Genomic DNA, 25,959 nt, shown 5'->3' on the forward strand with positions numbered 1-25,959 from the left:
GAGGAAAGGGAGAAGAGAGGAAAGTGGAGAGAATGGAGTCAATGAAGAAAGAGATTGAAGATCTCTTGGAGGAAAAGCTGAGACCTGCAGTTCCACAATAAATTATGGAAGAACGTAGTTGGAGAAAGGCAAGGTCTGTGAACTGAAATCATCCGGTCTGATGAAAAGGAAGCTCTAGTGACTGGAAGCTGAATCTCTCATGATGCTTTTAGTGGTTTTTGTGGGCACAGATCAGATTTCAGGATTAAAGAGGGGAGGGAAGAGGTGATGAGAAAATGAGTTAGTTGGCCTGGGTGACTCAGAGTCTCACTCTCAGGGAAGGCCTGGAGGGAGGAATCCGATGCAGGGAGTAGCCAGTGCCAGGATGAGGAGGACTAGAAGACTTTTGAGAATGAATCACTGAGAGAAAAAACAGCAGAAGATGATTATAAGTGAATCTAAGGAGGAGGGAAGAAGCATAAATGTGATGAGCCACATGGTCCTAATATTCTGAATAAAGCTAGTTATCTGCTGAAGTTGAGGGCAGACAGGCAGGGGCTGAAGCTGGGATAGAATGGGCTCACTGATCTATCTGCCCAAGGTCAAATAAGGACAAATGTTAGCTCTCACCAGCACCTAAATCTTCTACTTCAATGACTGAGTCAAATTCTACTGCAGCATCAGAAGTTCTAAAGTTTATTATTGCTAAGATGATGGTTCTGTTCTATTCCTTCAAGTGCTTTTGGCAGGCTCAACTATTGAAGGAAGAGGTTTTGTAAGGTAGGCCAACAAAAAGTAGGCAGGTAATAAGAATTTAATTGGTCAGGTCTCAGAAATGTTCACAAGAAGTCTAAAAACTAATATTATTTTTATAACAAATTATTATAATCACTCAATTTCCAGGTTAAGATGTGGCAAAGAGTTTCCTAGTGACCTGTTTCTCTGACTCCTGCAGTATACACTTACTGTGTGTTTCTCTACAACTGAATTGGGGGAAGAAACATAAATTTCATCCTAGTTACTTTCCCTTTGCCAAGATCTGCTATCTAGTGTAGTTGTCATCTCTTCTTGGCCACATTTTTAGTCAGGTTTTGAAAACTGATTCTAAGATTAATGTGGGTTGACCATGAAAAGGAACTTCTAGAAGAGTAGTTCTAGAACTTCTAAATTTCTATACATTCCTTAAGAGGAAGTTCTTGAGTCTTTAGTGCTAGATGGTGTGCCCTGGACTAGTCTGACTTAATGTGACCTGAGCCTAAAGAGTAGAGTCACCTTTCTCTGCATCTCAGCTATATATTGACAATAACTAATTGTGGTTCTTCATCAAATCGTCCCTATCCATTTTGAGTTATTTCTTAACTGAAAGGTGGATACATCTCTTGTGTATCCATAAACCCATGTTTTTTTAAACTTAGGAATGTTGCCTCTTAGGATGGAATCTTTGTTGAGCAGGTCATATGGTGCCTTGCTGAAAGGGTACAGCCTCCCTGGTGTCTACTCACTAGCTCACTAGATGCCATTAGTATAATTCCTACTCCTACAGGACAGCCAGGTCTTGCCAAAGGTCTTAGAGGACTGGGGTTGGGAAAGAGGAAAAAGAGCAAAACTGCCTCAATTGAGCAGCATTTTTTTCAGTATTGCAAACCCCAGTGCCAAAAAGAAAAAAGGGGAGAGAAAAGAGACACAGAGAGAAAAGTGTCTGCCATATATGCAGACTGGGGGTGAGGGAAGGTAATTGGAGAAATTGGTGACAGGAAATGAACACTGGTAAAGGAATGGGTCAAATATTGGATGGCTGAATCTTGATGATAACCAACTTTATCTGTATCTCATGGAAAAATTAAAAAAATTAAAAGAAGTATTTTTTTATCTTAATGTATGTTTTTGTTTGTTTTATTTTTGTTTGTTCTGGGGACACACTGGCACTGCTCAGGGGTTAATCCTGGCTCTGCACTCAGCCTGCTCTACTCCTGGCAGACTCAGAAGACTATATGGTATAATGGGGATCAAACCCTGATCAGCTGAGTCAAGGAAAATGTCCAACCTCCATGCTATTTCTCCAGCCCCAACTAAATGTGCATTTTATCATAAAGAAAACTCCCAAAACAGACTCGTGTGCAGGTTACTTTGTAGAATAAAAGACATTTGCTCACAGGACAACTACCTCTGATATGGAAAAATCTAAAGGAAAACACATTTGGTTCCCTTCTCACTAACACAGTATTTTTCAACCTTTTCTTCACTGGCCTCCTTCCAACCTTGTTTTCTTTCTATGGACCCCCTAGCCCTATTGTTGTTGTTGTTGTTGTTGTTTTGTTTTGTTTTCTGGGACTATACCTGTTGATGCAGGGATTACTTCCTGACTCTACATTTAGGAATCACTCCTGGTGGTGCCCTGGAAGCCATATGGGATCAAATCTTGGTGGGCCACATTCAAGGCAAGCGCCTTACTTGCTTACTTATCGTTTATCACTTACTTACTTATTTACTTATCACGCTGGCTCCTGTCCAACTCATTGTTGACCCCTAGTTTCATGGTGTCCCCATCCCATTTATGCAAATTTTTTACCTGTAACCTTTTCGGAATATCCCAAGGGCTCACAGGGAGACTAGAGGGCCCATAGTTAATAACTATTCCTTTAACTCACCAAAATAAAAGTGTAGTAAATACTTCTGTGTTCTTACCCACTGACACAGCCTCTAATTTTAAGATTGAGAAAGGTGATGGTTAAGACTCACTGATTTTTCTTGGGGATGGCAGGACAGTTGCTTGAAGTCCCTGCATGACTTTTGCTGGTATCGGCTCGAAGACTGGTTTTATGATGTTTGGATTCCTTCAGAACTGAGAAAAACAACAAACACAAATTTAGGAGACTAGGGATAGAGCCAGCCATAGGTGGGGCTGCTTCAGCTAATCTGCACCCAGCCCTTCCCTCCCTGTCCTCCTTCTGCCACTCCACCTCCTGCATCCTTTTTTTTTTTTTTTTTTTGGTTTTTAGGCCACACCTGGTGGTGTCAGGGGTTACTCCTGGCTGTCTGCTCAGAAATAGCTCCTGGCAGGCACAGGGGACCATATGGGACACTGGGATTCGAACCAACCACCTTTGGTCCTGGATCAGCTGCTTGCAAGGCAAAGGCCGCTGTGCTATCTCTCCGGGCCCACCTCCTGCATCCTTAACTAAGTACTCCAAGAACCAGTTATCGCAGGTCTCATCTGGTGTTAGACCGCAGTCAGCAAATCAGATAAAATCACTCACACTTATAAGAAGACAAGCTACCTCCTCTGGCCTAGATACTGGTGAAGAGTATAAATCAAGCACAAACTGATATGTGGTAGGAATCATTGTGCATAGGCAATTTCTTCATTTCTCTGCTGGGATCAAAGAGTTTCGCAAAAGCAAGGGTGAAAGCTATGATTCTGCCTTTCTGGGACTTTGGCAGCCATGACTAATCAGTCACACCCTCTTTTCCATTCAATCCTAATCTAACTTCCAGTTCCTCTTCAACACAATGTTTCAACAGTGGTGCTCAAAGTATTGCCCCAACCTCGTCCCTTTGCAGGATTTGATTTTTTTTTTTTTAGTGTTCTTTAAAAACTTTTATTTTATTATGATTTGGGGTTATACTTGGAGATGCTCAGTGGTTATTCCTGGATCTACATTCAGGAATTACTCCTGGTGGTGTTGGGGACCATATCGGATGCTGGGGATTGATCCTGGGTGGACCCCATGCAAGGGAAGTACCCTTGCCAATGAACTATCTCTCTCCTCCCTGGATTAGCTTTTTTTAAATTTCACTTTATTTAATCAACTTGGTTTACCAAGTTGTTCATAAGACAGTTCTTTTGGTTATTCTATGTTCCAATCAATTCCAGTCACACCAGTGTGACCTTCCCCCTACCATTATTACCCCCAGTCCCCCCAAACCCAAGCCTGGTCCCTTCACAGGTGCAAAATAACTTTAAATTGCATATTACAAGTAAATGACTCATAGAATTATCAAAAAATATTCCATTAAAAGAAAATTTGTGAAAATTGATGTGTATATATATATATATATATATATATATATATCACCATGGAGTCATAAAATCATTGTTTGGGAGTTGGGTAAGCTGTTTTGTTGGTAGTTGGCATTCTGTGTTTTTTGTTTAGTTGGCTTTTATTTTACCTTCCCATCTAATTTGATATGTCCTACTGGGCTGCCAGTATTAGAAGTGTCCTTTGCATTTGTGTAAACCAGTAACCTAGCAGTTCAACTTCATTTTTTCACAATTCATTTCTGCAGAGACACCAAACTGATGAAAATTCCAGGTACACTGGTTTGGGGACTGAAAACCTTGGGGTCTTCTCAGAGTGGAGGTGGGAAGCCTCTCTCCACAATCCCCAACAGCCACACCCACATCTCATAGCCACATGCATATAGGTTACCAGCCCACAATATATTTTGAGAACACATCACATGAAGCATCAACATAATATCAACTTAAATTCTTGAGCCTCACCCTCAATTGAAGGAATCATCAAGCTGAGGAGTAGAGTAAAGGGTGCTGACAATATTTTTTTTGTTTTTTGTTTTTTGGGCCACACCCATTGACTCCTGGCTATGCGCTCAGAAATCGCTTCTGGCTTGGGGGACCATATGGGACGCTGAGGGATCGAATCATGGTCAGTCTTAGGTCAGGTGCGTGCAAGGCAAACTCCCTACCACTGTGTCACTGCTCTGGCCATACAATATGTATTTTTTTATTTCTTTTTATTGCAAGATGTATTTTTAATAAGCCTTCATAGTGGTGTTTGAGAGACACTATTCCAGGCCATTGTTTCTTGGTTGTCTGTATATTGGAAATAACCAGGGAGATGTTAAATATCCTTGAGTCCTACATCTAGAAATTCTAAAATTATTATTAGGTGGAATTGGCATAAATTTTCTTTTTTTTTTTCTATCTTTTTTTTTTTGTGTGTGTGTGGAGGCACACCCAGCAGTGTTCAAGGGCTTATTCCTGACCCTGAGTTCAGGGATCACCATATGTGGTGCCATGGATTGAATTGAATTTGCTGCATGCAGAGCAAGTGCCTTAACCCTTGTGATGCCTAACTGGCCCTTACATCAGCTTTTTTTGAAAGCTCTACAGACCGTTTAATGTACAACCTGGGCTGAGAATCATAGAAATAATAAGGATACTCTGTACATTTGCTATTTACTACACATTGTAGAAGATGCATTAAATGTTTTAAATGTTAATGTTTCAATGATAGAAATAGAACATGATAAGAGACAGTAAAGGATATCAGACTGCTTCTCTGTCATCTGTTCTATGAGGAGTATTCTGTGTGATTCTATGTGATTACTTTAGTTAAATTGACATACATATCCTTATGTAGAAAATAGGTAATTTTTTAAGGTTTTGGTAGCAGATAAAGCCATATTTTGTAACAATAATAAGGAGAGAAAAAAGAAAAATCATTGCTATTAACACCAAAAGGATAAAGAATAAAATTTAAATGGAATATTTATTATATTTTATTTATTACAGTCCCCACAAAACATTATTATCAAACTATGAAGCAATAATATTAAAAGATGTGGGTAAGCAGAAGTGAGAAAAACAAATGCAACCTTTTATAATTTCATAAACTGATCTCACTACTCCTTCTCTCTTCATCTCTCCCTCCTGAAACATTGATATAAGCTCACTTGGTAAGTATCTTAAAAACAAGAACTAACAGAAAAAGAAAAAGGAGGAGCTCACTTCAAGAACAAATATGTTTTCTTTTTTTATTTTGCTTATGTTTTGTTGGTTTGATAGCCACACCTAGAGGTGCTCAGACTTATTCCTAATTCTATGTTCATGGATCTCTCCTGGCAGTGAGGGGGACCATATATGGTGCCTGGGATTGAACCCTTTTGCAAAGTAATTGATCCACTCTGTACTACCTTTCTGGCACACCTGTCTCTTTATTAGGGCAAAAAATCAACATAAATAATTCTGAATGTAGGCTAGTTTAGAAATACCTAAAGCTATTCTCTTGTGATCAAAGGTCAAATGTTATTGTCCATTTGGAAAACTGAGCCAGCTTTTCTCTGCACCTATTTTGAAAGTCAGTGTATAAAGAAGCAAAAGCAGTATAACCACTGTTCAGAGAGGATAAAGCACAAGGAAAGTAAGAGAAGACAACTAAATAATCTCTGGCTTGTACTCTTTTGGAGGAAGGTGCCATGTCTACCACACAGACATCAACATCTTGACATTAAATCCTTCTTCCTTTCCCTGGGTATACACTCAAATTTCATAGAAGTTCTGTTCATATAACTCAAGCAAAAACTTATTCTATCTTTCTTATTTACTCTAGTCATCAAAATATTGATTGGGGGGAGGTTATTTGAAGTATAAAAACCAAACAGAAGTGCACAGAATATTCTTTTCTCCTTTTGGGGTGAGTAAGTTGGGGATTAGTTGAATCATTCCCAGAGTGCTTGGAGTTGACCTGTGTCTCTTCCGCAGGGCTGGCCAAGTGGTACTAGGGATTGAATAAGAGTTGGCCTCATTCAAGGAAAGTGCTTTAACTCCTATGCTCTCTAGCCCCAGAATATTCTTTTTTGGGTTTTGGGTCAGACCCAGTGGCGCTCAGGGGTTACTCAGAAATTGCTCCTGCTCAGCACGAGGGCCTATATGGGATGCCGGGCTTCGAACTACTCCATCCTGGATCGACTGCATGCAAGGCAAATGCCCTGCTGCTTTGCCATCTCTCCAGCTCCAAGCCCCCAGAATATTCTTTTTTTTTTTTTTTTTTGGTTTTTGGGTCACACCCGGCGGTGCTACTCCTGGCTGTCTGCTCAGAAATAGCTCCTGGCAGGCACGGGGGACCATATGGGACACCGGGATTCGAACCAACCACCTTTGGTCCTGGATCGGCTGCTTGCAAGGCAAACGCCGCTGTGCTATCTCTCCGGGCCCGCCCAGAATATTCTTAATACAAATCAAATAAAGCTATTCCTTTATTCTCCAGTTTTTTTTATTTTTTGAGAGATAGAGAAAATTTGAGTCCTGGGGAAGAAATAAACTTAAATGAAGATGCAATCATGTTGCATAGTTAAAACTGATGTGTTATCTATTGTTTATAGCTTAATTCTAAACCATTGAGTTTGAAGCAAAATTTATAATTATTAAATATTTTTGTATCCTGGTACCACTGGAACTACCTGGCATCCTTCAGTAAACTGCTAAATGTGGAAGTTGGAAAAATGGAAATAAGAAAAACAGAAAAGGAAAAAATAAGGTATCTCATTCTAAGTAAATATGTCTGAGTAAAGAAATGAACCCAGAAAAATGGCTAAAAAAGTAAAAAGGTTGGGGCTGGAGCAATAGCACAGTGGTAGAGCGCTTGCCTTACAAGTGGCAGATCCAGGACAGACCTGGTTTGATCCCAGGCTTCCCATATGGTCCCCCTAGCCAGGAGCAGTTTCTGAGTGCATAGCCAGAAGTAATTCTTGAGCATCACCGGGTGTGCCTCCCCCGCAAAAAAATATAAAAAAAAAAGTGAAAAAGTGAACTTACAAAGCAGAAACATTAGACAAAATATAATACCCAAAGCATATTGGAGAGAGAAGCACATAATTGAAGTTTTTCAGATATTCACCCCTTTCCACAAGAAGCATCTTTGAACCTGTAAATTTAATGGAATAAAGCAATCCTGGAAGGAACTTCTCTGGACAAGTCAAACCTTGTCAAATCAGGCTAAGCTCAAAAGACCATTTGTATTTCCCAGGAAAATTGAGCCAGTTCTTCAATGGACTGTTTTGAAATAGAAAGAAAAGGCATTTATCTGTTTAAAAATGGGAGGACAAGACAAAAGGGAACACCACTGTAGATGCTACAAATACCTTTGGTTCTGTCCAGATAACAAAAATATATAAGGTAAGGCAAACGGGGTAGGAAGTGTGGAATTGTGGTAAGCCAGAGAATCCACACTTTACCTAAAGAAAGACTTTGGAGGTTAAAGTCTTGGCTTTTGATTTTTTATTTTGCCTTAAAAAAAAACACAACAACAATCACCACTCAAATACATATGTGTGTTGACTACAACAGGACTTACTTGTAACTTGTACTGGGGGAAAGTCTGTGGATTGGTAACAACACAATATTCTTTTTTTGAAAATGAAGTATTTCATGGAGAAAAGATTAATGCAAAGGGTAAGGCACTTGCTTTTTTTTAATATATATAATTTTTTTTGTTTTTTTTTTGGGGGGGGGGGTCACACCTGGCAGCGCTCAGGGGTTACTCCTGACTCTAAGCTCAGAAATCGCTCCTGGCAGGCTCAGGGGACCATATGGGATGTTGGGATTTGAACCACCATCCTTTTGCATGCAAGGCAAACACCTTACCTCCATGGTATCTTTTCAGCACCTGGCACTAGCTTTTTAAGTGGCCAACTCTGACGTTTTCCTCAATACCATATATGCTCTCCCAATGAACACTAGAAATGAATCCTGAACATAGAGTTAGAATTGGCCCTGAGCAATGCCGAGTCTGGCTGAAAGACCACTTCATTTTCCAAAAGAAAGAAAACATGTCTCTTCTTTCCATATCTAACTCTTATCAAGTTCAAGAAACACAGCTGATGAGACTGAAGAGAAAGTACAGCAGACAGGTCACTTGCCTTGCACAAAATCGATTCAGTCCAATCCCTGGCACCCTACAGGGTCCCCAAGCCTATCAGGAGTGATCTCTGAGCACAGAGCTAGAAGTAAGCCCTGATTTGGGGAGTAGCTGAAAAACTGGAAAACGGAACAAAACAAAATAAATTAAAAAACCCACAGCTGTTCCCTGGGTTTCTCCATCTTCACCCTTTCTCCAAATTCCTATGCTTTTTGCTCTGAGACAGAACTTATGTTCTATATTTTCTTGAATCCTAGGCTGGGGAGATGTTTTAGAAGAGCTGAAAGTGCGGAGAGAGAAACTAACTGCAGATTCAGTGCTTTAATCTAGGGCATTTCTTACTTCCAATTGAAAACTAGTATTATTTTAAAAACTGTAATTGTGGATCGAGGTGATGGTTCAAAGACTGAACACAAGATTAGCATGTGGGAACCTGTTGGTTCTAGGCCTGGAATCATATGTTCCCTTAAGCACTGCCAGTAGAGACCCACAAGTAACCCAATGAGCTGGGAGTAGGTATTATATACCACTTTAAGCACCACTAATTTTTTTGTATGGCACAAAAAACTACAAATAAAAAAATCATACTTTCAAAAAGCACTGTATGACTTCTCACTCAAGAAAGGAAGGGACTTTCTTTTTTTTTTTTTTTTTTTTTTTTTTGTTTTTGGGCCACACCCGGCGGTGCTCAGGGTTACTTTTAGCTGTCTGCTCAGAAATAGCTCCTGGCAGGCACGGGGGACCATATGGGATATCGGGATTCGAACCAACCACCTTAGGTCCTGGATTGTCTGCTTGCAAGGCAAACACCGCTGTGCTATCTCTCCGGGCCCAGAAGGGACTTTCAAACTACAAAAGATGAAAAAAAAAATTTAGGGAGTGTTGGATAATATTGGGACACATCTACCAGTATTCAGGGACTATTCCTGTCTCTGTGCTTAGGAGTAAATTCTGAAGGCACTTAGGGGCCCAGATGTGGTTCTAGAGATTCCTACCAGGGTTATGCATGGACAGCATAGCTGCATGCAATGTAGCTTTACCTACTACACAATTATCTGCATTTTAGAAGATTATATTTAAAAATCATTTTAGTCCAATTCTATTATTTTATAAAAATGTAATTGATGAAGGGATTAGATCAGAAACCTATTTTAGTTTCTTATATCTTCTTTGCTCTCTATTCCTCTCAATCTGACATTATGTAGTAACATCAGGATTGTAGAAGAATCTCCCTGAGTTGTTAAGCCTTTACAAAACTTAAAGCAAATCTGATTAACATGTCCAAGTTGACTCCCAATAGATGGGCTTAGGGGGGTCAGTTGTTGACAACAGTTGGGGGACGGTTGTTGAGAACTGCAGCTGACTAGTCTCTCCTGAATGAAGAGTACAACAGCTGCAAAGGACATGAGCTCTCCCTATCCTTTCCCTTCTGTGAAATCACTTTTCAAAAATCCCTTCAAGGATGCCTTGAATTTAATTATTTCTGGCCTGTAGAAAAAAATACGAGTGGTAGGCAAAGGGTCTGTATCTGGTAATGATTTCTAGTTCTTAAATCTTGGCTGAAATATCCCCAAATAAAGGACTACCCTCCACAAACTTTTATAAACCCCAACTTAACAGTCTCTGGGCTCACTGTAATTATGAATCTGAGAATTTCTTCTGCTCTGAGTCTGTGGAGGTGTGGATCACTGCTTTCATCTGACAGTGCCCTGTGGAATGAAGTGAAGGAAGAATTTCTAGCACTAAGTTCCCATATTTACACAAATTGGGTAATGTTGCCCGGCTAGATAAAGATCCATTTTTTTTATAGATGAAGTCTCTGGGGGTAATGCCTCTCATCTCTTCTAGTGCTTGGAAAGAACATAACTGGAGGGTGGAGAGTTCTGGCAGGGTTCCCTTCTTGCTAATAAGTTTAATTAATTAATTAATTAATAAGGTAATTTGGACTCCTGATTGGACAGTTAGATGGCGCTCCACTGCCTTTTCGATTCTACCTCCAGGAAAATCAAGAGGGGTGAAGTTTTCTCCCTTGCTCACATTTCTGCCCCTCACTCAAACTTTTCCCTTATATTTGTCTTTTGACATAACAATTGATCACTGTGTTGACAACAAATGACACAGTCCCAGGAATGATAGGGAACTGACTTTTTGGTTGAGAGCATCTAATCACAGCTTTTCACCATTCATAAAGTTGAAATCTTAGTGAATCCTAGATCACATGAATAGACACAAACTTTGCTACTGCAACAGCCAATGGGTAGTGTGGGAAAAAAATACCAAAAAGACTTCCCAATCTGTCTTTCTTCTACCATTCTCCAAGAACCTCAAGAGCATGATAGATCAAAGATGTTTCAAGAGTTACAATATCTGGAAAGGGAGACTTTCCAAAAGAATCCTTGGCTTTAGAAGAAAAGAAAGAACATGTTTAGATAGGTCTCCGTCAGCCACCAGAACAGAAGATGGCTTACCGCTATCTGGGTTATTCTTTTTTGGGGAGGGAGGCAACGGCACACCCAGTGACACTCAAGGGTACTCCTGGCTATGTGCTCAGAAATTGCTCCTGGCAGGCTGGGGGTAGCATATGGGACACTGGTGATCAAACCGAGGTCCGTTCTGGATCAGCCAAGTACAAGGTAAGTAAATGCCCTACCATTACTCTTTCACTCCCACCCCTATCTGGGTTATTCAAGCAAAGTTCAACATAGGTTACAGGCTCAAGAGAAAGTTTTTACTACTCCCTTATCTACCTAAAAGGACAGTTTTACAACTGTCTCCAGAATAGCCTATCTGAAAACCCTACCTCTCTGTCAGGTAGACAGACCTGTAATTATAGGTTATATCTACCCCTTTTATCACAAGTCCTCTCCTCTCTCCTTGAAGTTCCAGGCTGCTAGTTAATTCCTCAAATTAGGATAAATGCCTCTTCTGGACAAGATTTCCTTTAGAATTTACATTCTGTAGATTTTTCATATATATGGAATTAAGTATGTTCTTTCCCAATAATCTGGCTGGTATTAATTTGACTGCTCAGCTAGAATGGATTGGGGAGATAGGGGATAATTTTCCCTCAGCTCCTACAATTCTATGCAGGTAGCACAATGCCCCCACCCCCAGGCATTGGTCTTTCCACTTTGCAGGGGTTGGTAACTTCCATTCACGCCCATTCCCTCTCTCTCAGGCCTGGACCCTATTTCCTCTCCTTTTGTTCCTCCCCCTGACTCCTCTGTCTCTAATTTGCCATCAGTACTTTCAGGTATGCCATACTAGAGATTTGGGGAGCTCTGAATTTATTCTATTATTTCCTTGAATTTTTTTTCCCCCTCTATTCTTTCCTCTTTTTCTTACAGGTTTTACCAGTGGCTGAAGAGATTATGCAGGGGTTATCTTCCATGTGGCTGACCTGATTTGATCACAGGACTGCATAATCCTTTGTGCACTGCTAAAAATGATGCCAAGCACAGAGCCAAAAATAGCCATGAAGCACTACCAGGTATAACCCAAATCCAAATAATAATAATAATAATAATAATAATAATAAAAATAAAAATAATGATGTCTACCTAGAACCTCAAATGTGATGTGATTCTTACTTGCAAATAGGATCTCTATAGGTATATTTTAAATACTTATGAAACTTAAAAATAATTATATCCATAGAGACAGTGAGAATATATGTGACATAGAAGCTGATAGTGGAGTGATGGAATGAGGAGTCAGCAAGCTAAGGAATGACCCGGAGTGCCAGAAACTAGAAGAGAAACAAGGAAAAGTCTGCCTTTTCAAGCCTTCAAGAGAGTTCAAATCTTCCCCCACATCTTTCTTCTGAGCTTCCTGATCATGAAAATAAATTTGTTTTTTTTTTAATACTATAGAAGGTTATGATAGCTTTAGAGATGAGTCTAAGCAAGTGTTGATGTATGTTAAGAGTTGAAGTATGAGAAAGGAAGGAAAGAGGTCAGATATAATTAATGAGCCTGATTTAGATAGATAGCAAAAAAAGTTAGGAAAATATCCAAGATTTTTTCTTTTGTGGGGGAGGGAGGGTTTGTTTGGTCCATACCTGACTATTCTCAGGTCTTACTTTTGGCTCAATGCTCAGGGACAGCACTCTTGACAGTGCTTGAGGAACCATAGAGTTGCCAAGGATTGAACCCAGGTTGGCTTATGCAAGGCAATCTCTTTCCCAACAGTTCTATCTCTCTGGCTCCAGAATTTTTCTTTAGTAAGCACCAATGTGCAGATTATGATGTTCCATGCATTTTTCCAATCCTTTTATAAAAAAAAAATAACTTTCAATCTTCATTGTACCTCTAAAAGACAGACTGTTTTTTTCTTCTGTTCTTGTTTTTGCACCATACCTGTGCTCAGGGTTTACTCCTGGCTCTGCACTCAGAAATTGCTCCTGGAAAGCTCAGGGAACCATATGGCATGCCAAGGATTGATCCCAGGTCTGTCCCAGGTCAGTTGCATGCAAGGCAAATGCCCTACTGCTGTGCTATCACTTCAAGCCCTAAAAGGCAGACTTCTATCATTCCTATTCCAAAGATAGAAAACTGAGGCACAGAGATCTATACCTGAGTCATACAGCTGGAGAATGTCAGAACCAGGTTGGAAGCCAACTAGTTTTTCTCCTGAAGTTTAAATTCATAAATTTAACAGGAGTCAGCCCCATTTATTTATACACTTAAAATCATGAATTTCCATTCCTCCAAGGTTTCCTTTACAAATAGAAGTAAAAATTTAAGCTCCTTTTCTTTCATATAAAGGTGCCTCTGAGGGTCTTAAAGTGAGCTGTGTCAGTGGACAAACCCGGCCTGGTTTCCAGCAGGGACACTGTCTGGGTTGATTTCCCAGTTAGTGATCCAGACTGGGTAAGCTTTGCTGCCCTCATAATGGAGCTGGCAAAGGGCATCCATTTATACCTGGCAGCGAAGGCGCATACAGATGAGACACAGAAGCCCCCAACTCCTCCTAACTGACGCTGGCCAATGAATGTCACAAGGACCCAGTGTACACGGCTGCTGGCTGACTGGACAGCTGGTCAGCAGCCCTCGTATCAAACTATAAAGCAGCCAGTTTGTGGGAGGTCCAACGGGCATTGCCACCAAAGTAGCCCTGAGAAAAATCAAACTCTTTTCCTCAAGAAAAGACTCTCATGGAAGCATTTTTCTTCGACAACTGTATCAGAATCCCTGGTCTCCATCTGCACCACACAGAACACATCTAGTAATTTTAGGCCTGTGCGAGCATTTTCATCTTTGATTCTCCAGTTCCTAATTCCAGTCATTATCCCAGTCAAAGTTTGAGTTCAAAGAAAGTCTTGTCTGGTAATTGCTTTCTCTCACTCAGAGGCTTAGGAGGGAGGCTTTCTTTCCTTATCCTAGAGCTCAGCTCTGCCTTTCCTTGTGTGTCCTGGAAGATAGGCATAATGGAGAATCACCCCAGCCTTTCTAGCATCCAAGAGACACGTGCTCTTTTCTCCTAGTTCCACATGAGGATTTTCTTTTGTTCTTGTCAACGCTATCCTGCTTGCTCCCAGAAAGAAAGGGAGTTTTACTTGTTGGCTTCTAGTAGTGACTGGTGAGACTTCTTTTTATTTGGGGGGAAGGGGAACACCCGGTGCTGCTCAGGGGTTACTCCTGGCTATGTGCTCAGAAATCGCTCCTGGCTTGGGGGACCATATGGGACGCCGGTGATCCAACCAAGGTCCGTCCGAGGTTAGCGCTTGCAAGGCAGATGCCCTATAGTTTGCACCATCGTTCCACTCCCTGAAGGAACTTCTTAAGTCATCTTTTTAAGCTTAGGGCAGAGGCCAGATCCATTTAAGATTGTCTTCCACTTAAAAATATAACTTACTATTTTTAGAAAAGTTTTAAGCTCCCTGCTCCCATGCATGCCAAGGTTCTTGTATCACCCACAACTACCCTAGGGCCTAAAGTGACCCCCTGCCGCAGCTGAGAAGCTGGAGAAGTTGGTGATTTAGCTTCCGCTTCTTCTCTCTGACCATTCTGTGCATGTAGCTATTGTAAGGTGCCCAGTCTATTCCCACAGCCCTAAAATTCTTGGTGCTCTAGGCATTCATCCTTCTTTTTGAAACTGGCAACTACTGAACCTCTCATTATCTCTGTTGTTTGACTTTTACTAGCATGTCAGAGACTTAGCATATTCAGTAGGTAGCCTTTTTCTATTGGTTTCTTTCACTTTGCAATTAGCATTTAAGATTTAGTCACAAATTCTAGTGACTTGATAAGTAATTTCTTGCTATCACTGAATATTGATTCATTATCTAGAGGCACCACAGTTCATTGATACATTCACTTATCAAAGAACACCATGGCTGCAAATTTTGATAGTTGTTAATAAAGTTGCTTTACATATTTGTATGCAAGGTTTTTAAGTGGGGAGAGGATGTTCTTCTTAGTGATGCTAAGGTCCCAAGACCTCTCCTGGCAATGACCTTGCTGATCCTGACATCTGGTATATGATGCCTGGAGTTAGAGACATCAAGCTGCTTCAGTGCTACAATTTCGAGGCCACTAGAGTCACCCCAGTAGTACGCAGAAGCACCAGGACTATATTTGGTTGTGCTTGGGAAACCATGTGGTACAAAAGATGAAACTCAGAGCCAAGTGGACCCAAGGCTTTGAGTTATTTTTCCCTAGCCCTAGAGTAAAGATTTTTATGTGAACATAAATTTCAATTCCTTTGGTTAATTGCTGAGTGACATGATTACTGGATTATATGGCTATAATATGTTTAGAAACTGCCAAACTATCTTCCAACTACTGTACCATTTTTGCAGGTCCACCAGTGATGTGAGAATGTTTGTGTTACTGTTTCCTCATGAGCTGGTACTAATGCTATATGCTATATTTTTTTCTTGTTGATGGAGAGGTGGGGCAAAGTTTGGGCTACACCTGGCAATGTTTAAGAGCTATTCATAACTCTGTGCTCAGACAACCCTGGGGGAATTGCATGCAGTGCTGGGAAAGAACCGGATTGCCACATGCAATGCAAGTGCTTGACCTTCTATGCTATTTCTCTGTATAATATTTCATATTTCACTAATTTATTAAGTATGTAGTTTATATAATTGTTGTTTTAATTTGCATTTTCCCATAACCTATAGTATGGAACATTAAACTATCATGTGAAATTTTTTGTAATATATTTGAGCTCGTCTACAAAATACTTAGTAGAGTATTCAGGATGTCCTGATTGGCCAGGATGTTTAGAAAACGGGAAAAAGAAAAGAGATCATAAGTTAGGCAGTCTGAATTGCCGGGATGCTAATGTTCCTACTTAATGTTCTAAGCCAATGGCCATAATAGGAAAACTGAACTTTGTAGAAACTGTAAATTGCTATGCAAAAGCAGAGTATTGGGAAATCCATAAGGAAAGCAATTACTATCTCTAGAACCATTCTGTCTCATTTTCTGTCTGATTTCCTATAATGTAAAGTTCTTTTCTATAAATTTATCTAAAAGTATACCATTCTGAATATTTACAGCAGCTTTATTCAAAATCACCAGAATCTGGAAACCAATGTTCTTTAGCTGACAATGGACAAAACTGTAATATACCTACACAATGAAATCCTGCTCAGCAGTGAAAAAGAACATACTCTAATGAATGACAATAGTGGTGATGCTCAGAAACTTTGTCTTAAGAAATCCATACTCTACAACTAATTTATATGACTTTGGAAAAAAATTAGCAGAGGTCAGATAACAAAAAGTACAGGTTATAGGACAAAAAGGGGGGCAAGAGAAAACATTCTGGGTGTTTTGTCTAATTTTATCAAACTGTTTTGCTATCTGTAAACTCTACTTAATCAATCTTACCTTAAAAATGCTGTGAAAAAAATTTTAAGATACAATTTTCTTCTCCTTAAACAGTTCCAGGAGAACAGGATCCAATGCTTCCATTGTGCAGTGAGAATCTGTTGGGGGGAGGCCTGACTGTTGACAAGGGATCTTTCACAACCGTTTGCATCATTGACTATAGCTTGTTTTGACACTAAGTACTTGGCTCAGAGTCTATGAAATTAGCAGGATCTGGTTGCTTGTACATCTCAGCCGTCACAACTTTATTGACGAGAATGGCTACCAGCTGTCACCTCTGCCTCTGCCTCTGAGTTTGGTGATTCAGACTTCGAGGCTACGGCAAATCAAGCTGAGATCTTGAGATGGCTCTCCGTGTTGGGGTTTGAACTCCTGGCCAAATGGCTGCTGCTCAACTGTTCTGCTGCCAATCGCCCGTCACTATGGGTTAAACCTGAGAGGCACACCAAGATCTTCCAAGTCTTGACATCTGAAAAGTGACTTATTCTGCACCCCAGCAGGCAGCAAATCTGGGTGATATTTGACTCCTGGGTTTTAGAATTTCTGACCTTGTGGAAGGAGAGATGTTCTTTTGTAGAAAACATTTGCAGCGAGTGGGGAAATGGTGCCTATAGTATGCCACTTGCATCTTAACAATTTTGAGGTCATTGAAAAAAATTTCTAGTAAATCGATCATATTTTTGCTATAATGGAGCACAGTTCTTCACAAAAACAAAGTCACCTGAAATCTTTCTTATGGTCCGATTGTATTTGAATTTTACACACACAACACACTCACATGTACACACACAAATAAAATGTAAGTTCGAGCTTGGGAAAATGCTATCTTTAAAAATACTTTGGCAGTTGACAGATAGTGCATTTCTCTGAAAGTGAAATAATTTAATCATTTTTGATGCTATATCTTCATTAAGAAAAATATTTAGTAGACCAATTTATTTCCTAGAGAATTTGATTTTAGGACAGGAACAGAAGATGAAAAATAAAATCTATTTGCTGTATGCTGGTACCTTACAGTATGCTTTGCATCTCCTAAATTTTTTCACCAAAGAATCTTAAAAATTGGCTCTAATGAGTCCAGTTTTATGGCTATAGAAAACTAGGCTCAGCTAAGTAATTTTTCTATATGACAGATTATGTGATAAACAGTGATATAGCTTTTATTTAAAGTTTATTGTTTTTGGAGCCAGAAAGATAGTACAGAGGCTAAAGTGCTTATTATGCATGAGAACAAGGCTAGCCAAGCTGAAGACACCCCTGGTGTCTCATAGGGCCCTCAAACACTAAACTCTGAGAACCACTGGGAAAGGCCTTCAAACTATAAATAAACAAAAATATAACCTTTAGTCACCACACTTTTGAATCCATATTCTGAAGTTCAATATAAAGTTTATATTGGAAAAAATGAATCCAAATGAATGATTGACTCTGGAATCCCCCTGCAATTTCAATCATGAGTTTTAATGGTGATAATGGCACATTATACACATTTCTTTGACATGTAATGGTGACCTTAGGCACAAATACATGTGAAGCCTTCTTTGGCCTGGTGGTTTCCTTACTGTGCTTTGGTGATTAGGGTGCTTGGCTTGCATATGACCAACCTGGATTTGAGCTCCATTTATGATCCTTCAAATGTGGCCCCCATCTCTAATAATGTTTCCTGAACTCAAAATCTGGAGTAATCCCTGAGCATAGCTAAATGTGGCCCAAAATCCAGGGGGAAAAAACACTAGTCAAAGAAATCATAGATAAAAAATCTTCCACAGTTAATCACTCAGAGATAAGATTCTTCCAAGAGGTGAAGGGTGCTATCAAAAATAGACTCAAATAGAAAAATTTCAAGACTTAATGTACTTAGACTGACAAAAAGTAAAGAGAGACAATATTGAAAGCAACAAGATTAAAGAAGGAACTTATATCAAAGGAACTCCCCAACGAATATTAGATCTATAAAATGAGACTCTACAGACCAGAAAAAGAATAATAGGGCATAGTTAAAACAAAACAAAACCTCAAAAGAACCCTAATTCTTTATCAAGAATAATATTTCTATAATATTATCATTCAGATTTGAAGGAAAGATGCAAAGCTTCTGGATAAAGTACAGTTTAGAAAGTCCATAGCTTTGTAACCAATTTTACAAAAAATATTAGCATTTATTTACAAGATACCCTATATAGTATCCCAAGCCACACAAGGTGTGATTCCCCAAGCAATGCTGAGTGTGGCCCCTAAACAATCAATAGGATTAGAGAAGTAGTACAGCCCAATATGGTGGTGTTGTTCGATCTCTAGCACCCCATAAGATTCGCCAAGACCAGAGGAGTAAATCCTAACCACTGTTGGTATGCCCCCCTCAAAAACTCCAAAACATAATTATAAATAAATAAATACAACAAAAAGCATTTTATCATTAAGTATGGCAATCACTCATGATACTTATGATTGCCTATTATCAGATTAAGAAAGATATTTTTTATACCAATACAGAATATTCTCTCTCATATGTGGGATATAAAAATTATAATGTTAGAATAATGAATGCTTAAAGATAATAAAAACAAAGTACTGGTGTTCAGTAGGATACATGCCACTTTAGAGGATTGGGGAACATGACAGGGAGGGGAAAATGACTATGGTGGAGAGAAATGATCAATCCAGAGATAGATGTGGCACTGAAAGGTGGTAAAGTGTTATGTATGAAACCCTATTAGCAGCAGTATAAACACACACACACACACACACACACACACACACCTACCCATGCACACACATGCACACACATATATTAAGTGCCTCTTTTATAGGCAGACTGATGCTGGAAGGGAAATAGAAGGGTGTTGGTAGAGGGATATGGACACTGGTAATGGGATCTATGCTGCAACATTGTGTGCCTGAAACTCAATCGTAAATAACTTTATAGTTTTACAGGGACTAAATAAAAAAATTTAAAAAAGGAAAGAAGTAAAGAAAGGCCTATTTATTTAGCCTGTTAATATATATTGTTTGTTTTTGTTTTTGTTTTGGGGCCACACCCGGCAGTGCTCAGGGGTTACTCCTGGCTGTCTGCTCAGAAATAGCTCCTGGCAGGCACAGGGGACCATATGGGACACCGGGATTCGAACCAACCACCTTTGGTCCTGGATCGGCTGCTTGCAAGGCAAACGCTTCTGTGCTATCTCTCCAGGCCCATAATATTTTTATATTCTTTAGTGTTTCTATGTTCTTGGAATTTTTATTTATTTTTATTTTTAAAATAATATATTTATTTTAGCACCATGATTACAAACATATTTTTAGTTGGGTTTCAGTTATAAAAAAAGAACACTCCCCTTTCACCAATGCAACATCTCACGACCAATGCCCCCCATTTCCCTCCTCTCCCATCCCCTGCCTGTATTCGAGATAGGCATTTTATATATCTCACTCCCTACTGTTGTTATGGTAGTTGTCAGTGTAGTTATTTCTCTAACTGCACTTACCACTTCTTGTAGTAAGCTTCATATTGTGGGCTGGTATTCCCAGCCCTCATCTCTATTGTCTCTGGATATTATTAACATATTAACATACTGTCTTTTATTTTTCTTAAATCACACATTGCTAAAGGAATTGGCCTTTAAAGTTAAAAAAGGATAGAGGCCTTGTCTGAGAGGAATTTAAAAGTTCCTCTCTTGAGGCTGGAGCGATAGCACAGCGGTGGCTCATTTGCCTTGCATGCGCTGACCCAGGACACACCTCGTTCGATCTCCAGTGTCCCACGTGGTCCCCCAAGCCAGGAGCGATTTCTGAGTGCATAGCAGAAATAACCCCTGAGTGTCACCAGGTGTGGAACAAAAGCAAACAAACAAACAAAAAAACAACAAATAAAAGTTCCTCTCTTAAAATTAAAAGCCAGGGTTTTTGTTTGTTTGTTTGTTTGTTTGGGCCACACCCAGTGACACTCAGGGATTACTCCTGGTTATACCTCAGAAATAGCTCCTGGCTTAGCAGACCATATGGGACACTGGGGATTGAACCATGGTCCATCCTAGGTCAGAGCATGCAAGGCATATGCCCTCCCGCTTGCAGCACTGCTTTGGCCTCTAAAAGTCAGTTTTTTTTGTTTTTTGTTTTTTGTTTTTGGGCCACACCCAGTGACACTCAGGGGTTATTACTCCTGGCTATGCACTCAGAAGTTGCTCCTGGCTTGGGGGACCATATGGGACACCGGGGGATCGAACCGCGGTCCGTCCTAGGCTAGCGCAGGCAAGGCAGGCACCTTACTTCTAGCACCACCGCCCGGCCCCTAAAAGTCAGTTTTAAAGCAGTTAAATCATTTATTTAGTTGCAGGAATTGTGTCTGGGTGTAACATAGGAAGAGATAAAAGCTATTTAGGTGTGACCTCCTACTTGTCACTATGAAGATTGCATTTGCAATTACTATGGTAGTTCAGAGACTATGACCAGAGGTTCTAGCTATAGCTCAAGGCAAGCAACTTCTGGACTTTAGAGGAACTGGGTCCTTGCCCAAACAGGACTCCCTCCCTAACAGGGATCAAAAGAGACCAATCTTTTCAGTTTTTATTATCTTCACATTATATCTGTGTATAGGGCCAAGAAGGGGTTTCAGTTGGAAGCTAATGAAAAAGCAGACAATTTCCACAGCACTGAAACAATTCTATGAAAATGTGCTGTATGGCGAGTGGGTTCTTCTGCCCCTACAGGTTAGAGGAAGATAAGGTGGGTGCTGCTGAGACACACATCTTGAATTCTGTTCAAAGGGCCTCAGTTCTCGGTGTCCCACAGAGAGAGTCCCCCACTGAGATGGAAGAGACCTACCACCTTGCTTGGAATTCAAAAACCGATCTGGAATAAAGGGGCAATTTTAAAGCTAGTGCTTCCAAAACTTAAAGAATGTGACTTTGTAGCTATTTTTAAAATTCCCTCAAGCTATTTGTTTTGTTTTGATGTTATTTACTGAGGAATAGAAGTATGTATTTTTTGTTTTGTTTTGATTCGATTTTTTTTTTTTTTTTGGTTTTTGGGCCACACCTGGTGGTGCTGAGGAGTTACTCCTGGCTATCTGCTCAAAAAAAGCTCCTGGCAGGCATGGGGGACCATATGGGATAATGGGATTCGAACCAACCACCTCAGGTCCTGGCTCGGCTGCTTGCAAGGCAAACACCACTGTTCTATCTCTCCAGGCCCAGAAGCATGTTTTGTTATTTGTTCTGGTTTCAAGAATAGGGGCTACATATCCAGCAGTGCTCAGGGATTATTCATGACTCTGCTCAGGGATCACTCCTGGCAGTGCTTGGGAAACCATGTGTGGTGCTGGTGATGGAACCTGGATTAGTCATATGCAAGGCAAAAGCCTTAATACTTTATCTGTCACCTGAAAGGTCTCAGCACTCTAGAAACATGCTTAGACGAATAAAGCTAGTTACATCCATTTTCTGAAAGTTAGGAGTTCATTTAAAAAGCAATAGATTAGTAATGGTTAATTCTTGCCAAGAATACCCAGATTCTGATATATATACTATGATATTTTTCTTATTAAAAGGGTATATACATTTAGGGGGAGCTGAGATCAGACAAAAAGTGTCATTTGCCAATGGGATGCTCAGGTCCTCAACTCTGCCAGGAGCCAGTCTTGAACACAGAACTGGGAATTGCCCCCAAGTACCACTGGGTGTCACTCAAAAACCAAAAGAAAAAAAGTGCACATTTTGTATTTGTTGGCATTTAAAGAAATGGCAAGAGCCTCTAGTTAAGGTTGAGAATATTACAGCTAGTAAGGCACTTGCTTGCAGCTGGCTAACCCCAGGCATGATTCTTGGAATCACTTATAGTCACTGATCCCCAGGAGGAGTGGTCCCTAAGCACAAAGCCAGGAGAACGTCTTGTGCCTGGCCAGTGTGGCTCCAAACTCTAAAAATGATAAATAACTATAGTCAGCACTAACTGGTCATAAACAACAAAGCATATAGCTTCTTGCCAAGATGAAATTCAAAATAGTTCCTTTTTCCATATGAGAACACATGAACTTTACTTGTTCTTGAGATGCCCTTCCCAATATGGTTCTGAGATCTACCTGCCCCTCCCCTTCCCCTACTTGCATAAAACCCCAATTTTTGCGAGCCTAAAGCTTACACAGGAGAAATGCAGGCACATGGACCTTGGGTATTTTTTTTCCATTTGTTTTCTCTTCCAGCATTTGATCACTGTCTGGTGAACTGTTAGGGCCCACAGAGATCTCTAGACCACCAGCTCATGCATTTGAAAGGCATCTGTTTATTTTGGAAATGCAAATGTAGTTTACCTCAAAGACTGATAGGCAAGAAAGGGACCCACTGAGCAAGGGGAGAGGTTTCCAAGCTGGAGCCCTGTTCCTCCCTCTGTCACACCCAGATCCCTTGCTGTCAAAATCACTTAAACTAGCTCCAGAATCTGAGATCTGAGATCTGAAAAGAAGCAAGCAAATCCTCTCTCTCTCTCCTCTCTCTCCTCTCTCTCTCCTCTCTTACTCTCTCTCTCTCTCTCTCCTCTCTCCTCTTCTCTCTCTCCTCTCTCTCCTCTCTCTCCTCTCTCTCTCTTCTCTCTCTCCTCTCTCTCTCCTCTCTCTCCTCTCTCTTCTCTCCTCTCTCTCCTCTCTCTCTCTCCTCTCTCTCCTCTCTCTCTCCTCTCTTACTCTCTCTCTCTCTCTCTCTCACACACACACACACACATACAAACACACACGTGCATGAACACACACTCTCACACAGGCAGACCTTTTCTCACCTGGTCTAAAGTGATGATAAGATAATTTACAAAAAGACTGAGCCTTTGACATGGTGGCTCTGCCACTGAGGGTTGCCTGGAGAAGGGCCTGTAATGGGGATACCGGCCTTGTGAGAGGGCAGCCCACAGCCCGAGCTAGGGCATAGACTCGGAAGAAAGCCCAGGAAGGTTAATACCCCAGACTTTGATCTTTGTCAAGGCATACCAGCAAGAATTAATTTACATTTCAGATGAAAAAGGTTGACAGCATGAAAAGGCATCTTGTTTCTGGTATGTGAATGTGCCGTAATAGATCGGGAATTCTGAAAGGAAGTTCTGAGGAAGCTAAAGGGATAAGCTGAGCGGCTGCTTTTATTGGGAAAGAGATGAAAGGAAAACAAATTTCAATATGTGCTGCTCTGTAGCAACATGTAGGCCAAATGCTTCCTAAATTTCAAGGGCTGCTTTTTTAAAATATATAACATTGTTTAGAAATATTACTTTAAATAAAAAAGACTGGGTCAAAACTTGAAACACAAATGCAGCTACAAAACCTAAAATGTTGGGGGCCAGTGGAGGTTGTAGGCCACACCTGCCTGTGCTCAGTGTTCATATGGGATGCCAGAGATTTAACTCTTGTTGGGGCCTTACCAACTGTTGTCCAGCTACATAGAATCTAAATTTTTTAATGACCTGATTTGTTGGGGGAAAGATTCATACATTAGAGAATACTCTTATCAAACAACCCTCATGATTAGGCTCAGTTATTGTCTCTCAGCCACTTCTAGTGAAGGCTCAACCTTCTCAGAAATGTCTTCATGGCTTATTAGAGTGGGTGGTGGATCATACTTGGGAAGATCACACCCCAAAACAGATGTTGGAATGAGTTGCTTGGTTTTTAAGATAAGCACAATCATACCTATAAATTAGAAGATTAGGAAAGCATCCTCAAGTAAGAGCAAACTGCCTGTAGAATTGCAAATGTCTTTCGCCTAGCAGAAACCTACTTTCCTTTGGTGTATGATTTTTTTTTTTTTTTGGTTTTTGGGCCACACCCAGTGACGCTCAGAGGTTACTCCTGGCTATGCGCTCAGAAGTCGCTCCTGGCTTGGGGGACCATATGGGACGCTGGGGGATCGAACCGCGGTCCGTCCAAGGCTAGTGCAGGTAAGGCAGGCACCTTACCTCTAGCGCCACCGCCCGGCCCCTTGGTGCATGATTTACCTCCTGCCCTTTACTAAAGCTTCAGTGCCTGCAACTGCCTAGCCCCTGCACACTTGGTTAATGCAAGTTTCGCTTGCCACTTGAGAAGTAGACAAGAAACATGTTTTTGGCAGTTTTATTAAACAAAATGATCTACCATGGCCTTACTGCATCGGTGCTGCACTAATATGATGCCATAGTGACATCACAAGAGAAACCAGGCTGCCTCTTCCATGCAGCATTCACGGGTATTAATGGAATGTAAGGAGGCAGAAGCCTGGCAGATTTCTTAGTGAGGGAAATCTGCTTTATGCTTTTAGTACTGGACTCAGTGGATCCTCAATATAGAGATTCCAAGTTTATATTTTAAAACATATGTTGGGCTTTTGGCCAAACTGCCAGATCAGAAACCAATGGAATATCTTAGTAGGGACACTCGCGCGCATTTGTGTGTGTGTGTGTGTGTGTGTGTGTGTGTGTGTGTGTGTGTGTGTAGGGGGGGTGTTGCCATGAGTACAAGTAGAGAACAAACATATTTTCACATGTTGGTTTGTCTTTCTTAAATTGCAACTAAAATTGCATCCCTCTTCCCAACACTTGGAAGTTGTAGAGCTTAGAATTCCTAAGAATGGTGTTAAATACCATTTGCATTTAAATAGATTCCTCATTCCACCACATATTTTGTATTTTGAATGAAGATGTCAGCCCTCAGTAGCCTAAGAGAGTTTTGAGGAGTCTCTGGAGCCAAGTTCTAGGTCAGGCCTCTCACAAAAAGAATACATTCATTTAAAGTTTGCATCAAACATAGCAGTACCTGAGTCTTCATTTCTTCTTCTTTTTTTTATTTTTCTTTCTTCGCCCCTTTCTTCCTTCTGTCCCTTCCTCCTTCCCTCCCTCCCTTCTTTCTTCCTTTCCTCCCTCTTTCTTTCCTTCCCACCCTCCTTCCTTCCTTCCCTCCTTCCTTCCTTCCTTCCCACCCTATTTCCTTCCCTCCCTTCCTCCCTCCTTCCTTCCTTTCTTCCCTCCCTCCCTCCTTCCCTCTTTCCTTCATTCCCTCCCTCCCTCCCTCCTTCCTTCCCACCCTCCCTCCCTCGTTCCTTCCCTCGTTCCTTCCCTCCATCCTTGTTCCTTCCCTCCCTCCTTCCTTCCTTCTCTCCCTCCTTCCTTCCCTCCTTCTTTCATTCCCTTCCTCCTTCTCTCCCTCCTTCCCTTCCTCCCTCCATCCTTCCTTCCTTCCCTCCTTCCCTTGTTTCTTCCCTCCTTCCCTCCGTCGTCCCTTCCTTCCTCCCTCCCTCCTTCCTTTCTTCCCTCCCTCCCTTATTCTTTCCCTTCTTTCCTCCCTCATTCCTTCCTTCCTTCCTTCCCTCCCTCCCTTATTCCTTCCCTTCTTTCCTCCCTCATTCCTTCCTTCCCTCCCTCCTTCCTTCATTCCTTTCTTCCTTCCCTCCCTCCTTTCTTCATTCCCTTCCTTCCTTCCTTCATTCCTTTCTTCTTTTCCTCCCTCCTTTCTTCATTCCTTTCCTTCTTCC

General features: G+C 40.8%; 1 protein-coding gene across 1 annotated transcript in view; it reads right to left on the reverse strand.

Moving 5' to 3' along the window:
* MYO3B (myosin IIIB) overlaps nucleotides 1-25,959 on the reverse strand; it is a 481,137-nt gene that overhangs the window by 113,603 nt on the left and 341,575 nt on the right. The window contains exon 29 of the mRNA XM_049772878.1: nucleotides 2,719-2,821. Coding sequence (XP_049628835.1) covers nucleotides 2,719-2,821 — 103 coding nt within the window. The remainder of the gene's footprint in view (nucleotides 1-2,718; nucleotides 2,822-25,959) is intronic.

Source organism: Suncus etruscus, chromosome 5 (genome assembly GCF_024139225.1).
Source record: "Suncus etruscus isolate mSunEtr1 chromosome 5, mSunEtr1.pri.cur, whole genome shotgun sequence".
NCBI classification, from domain to species: domain Eukaryota; kingdom Metazoa; phylum Chordata; class Mammalia; order Eulipotyphla; family Soricidae; genus Suncus; species Suncus etruscus.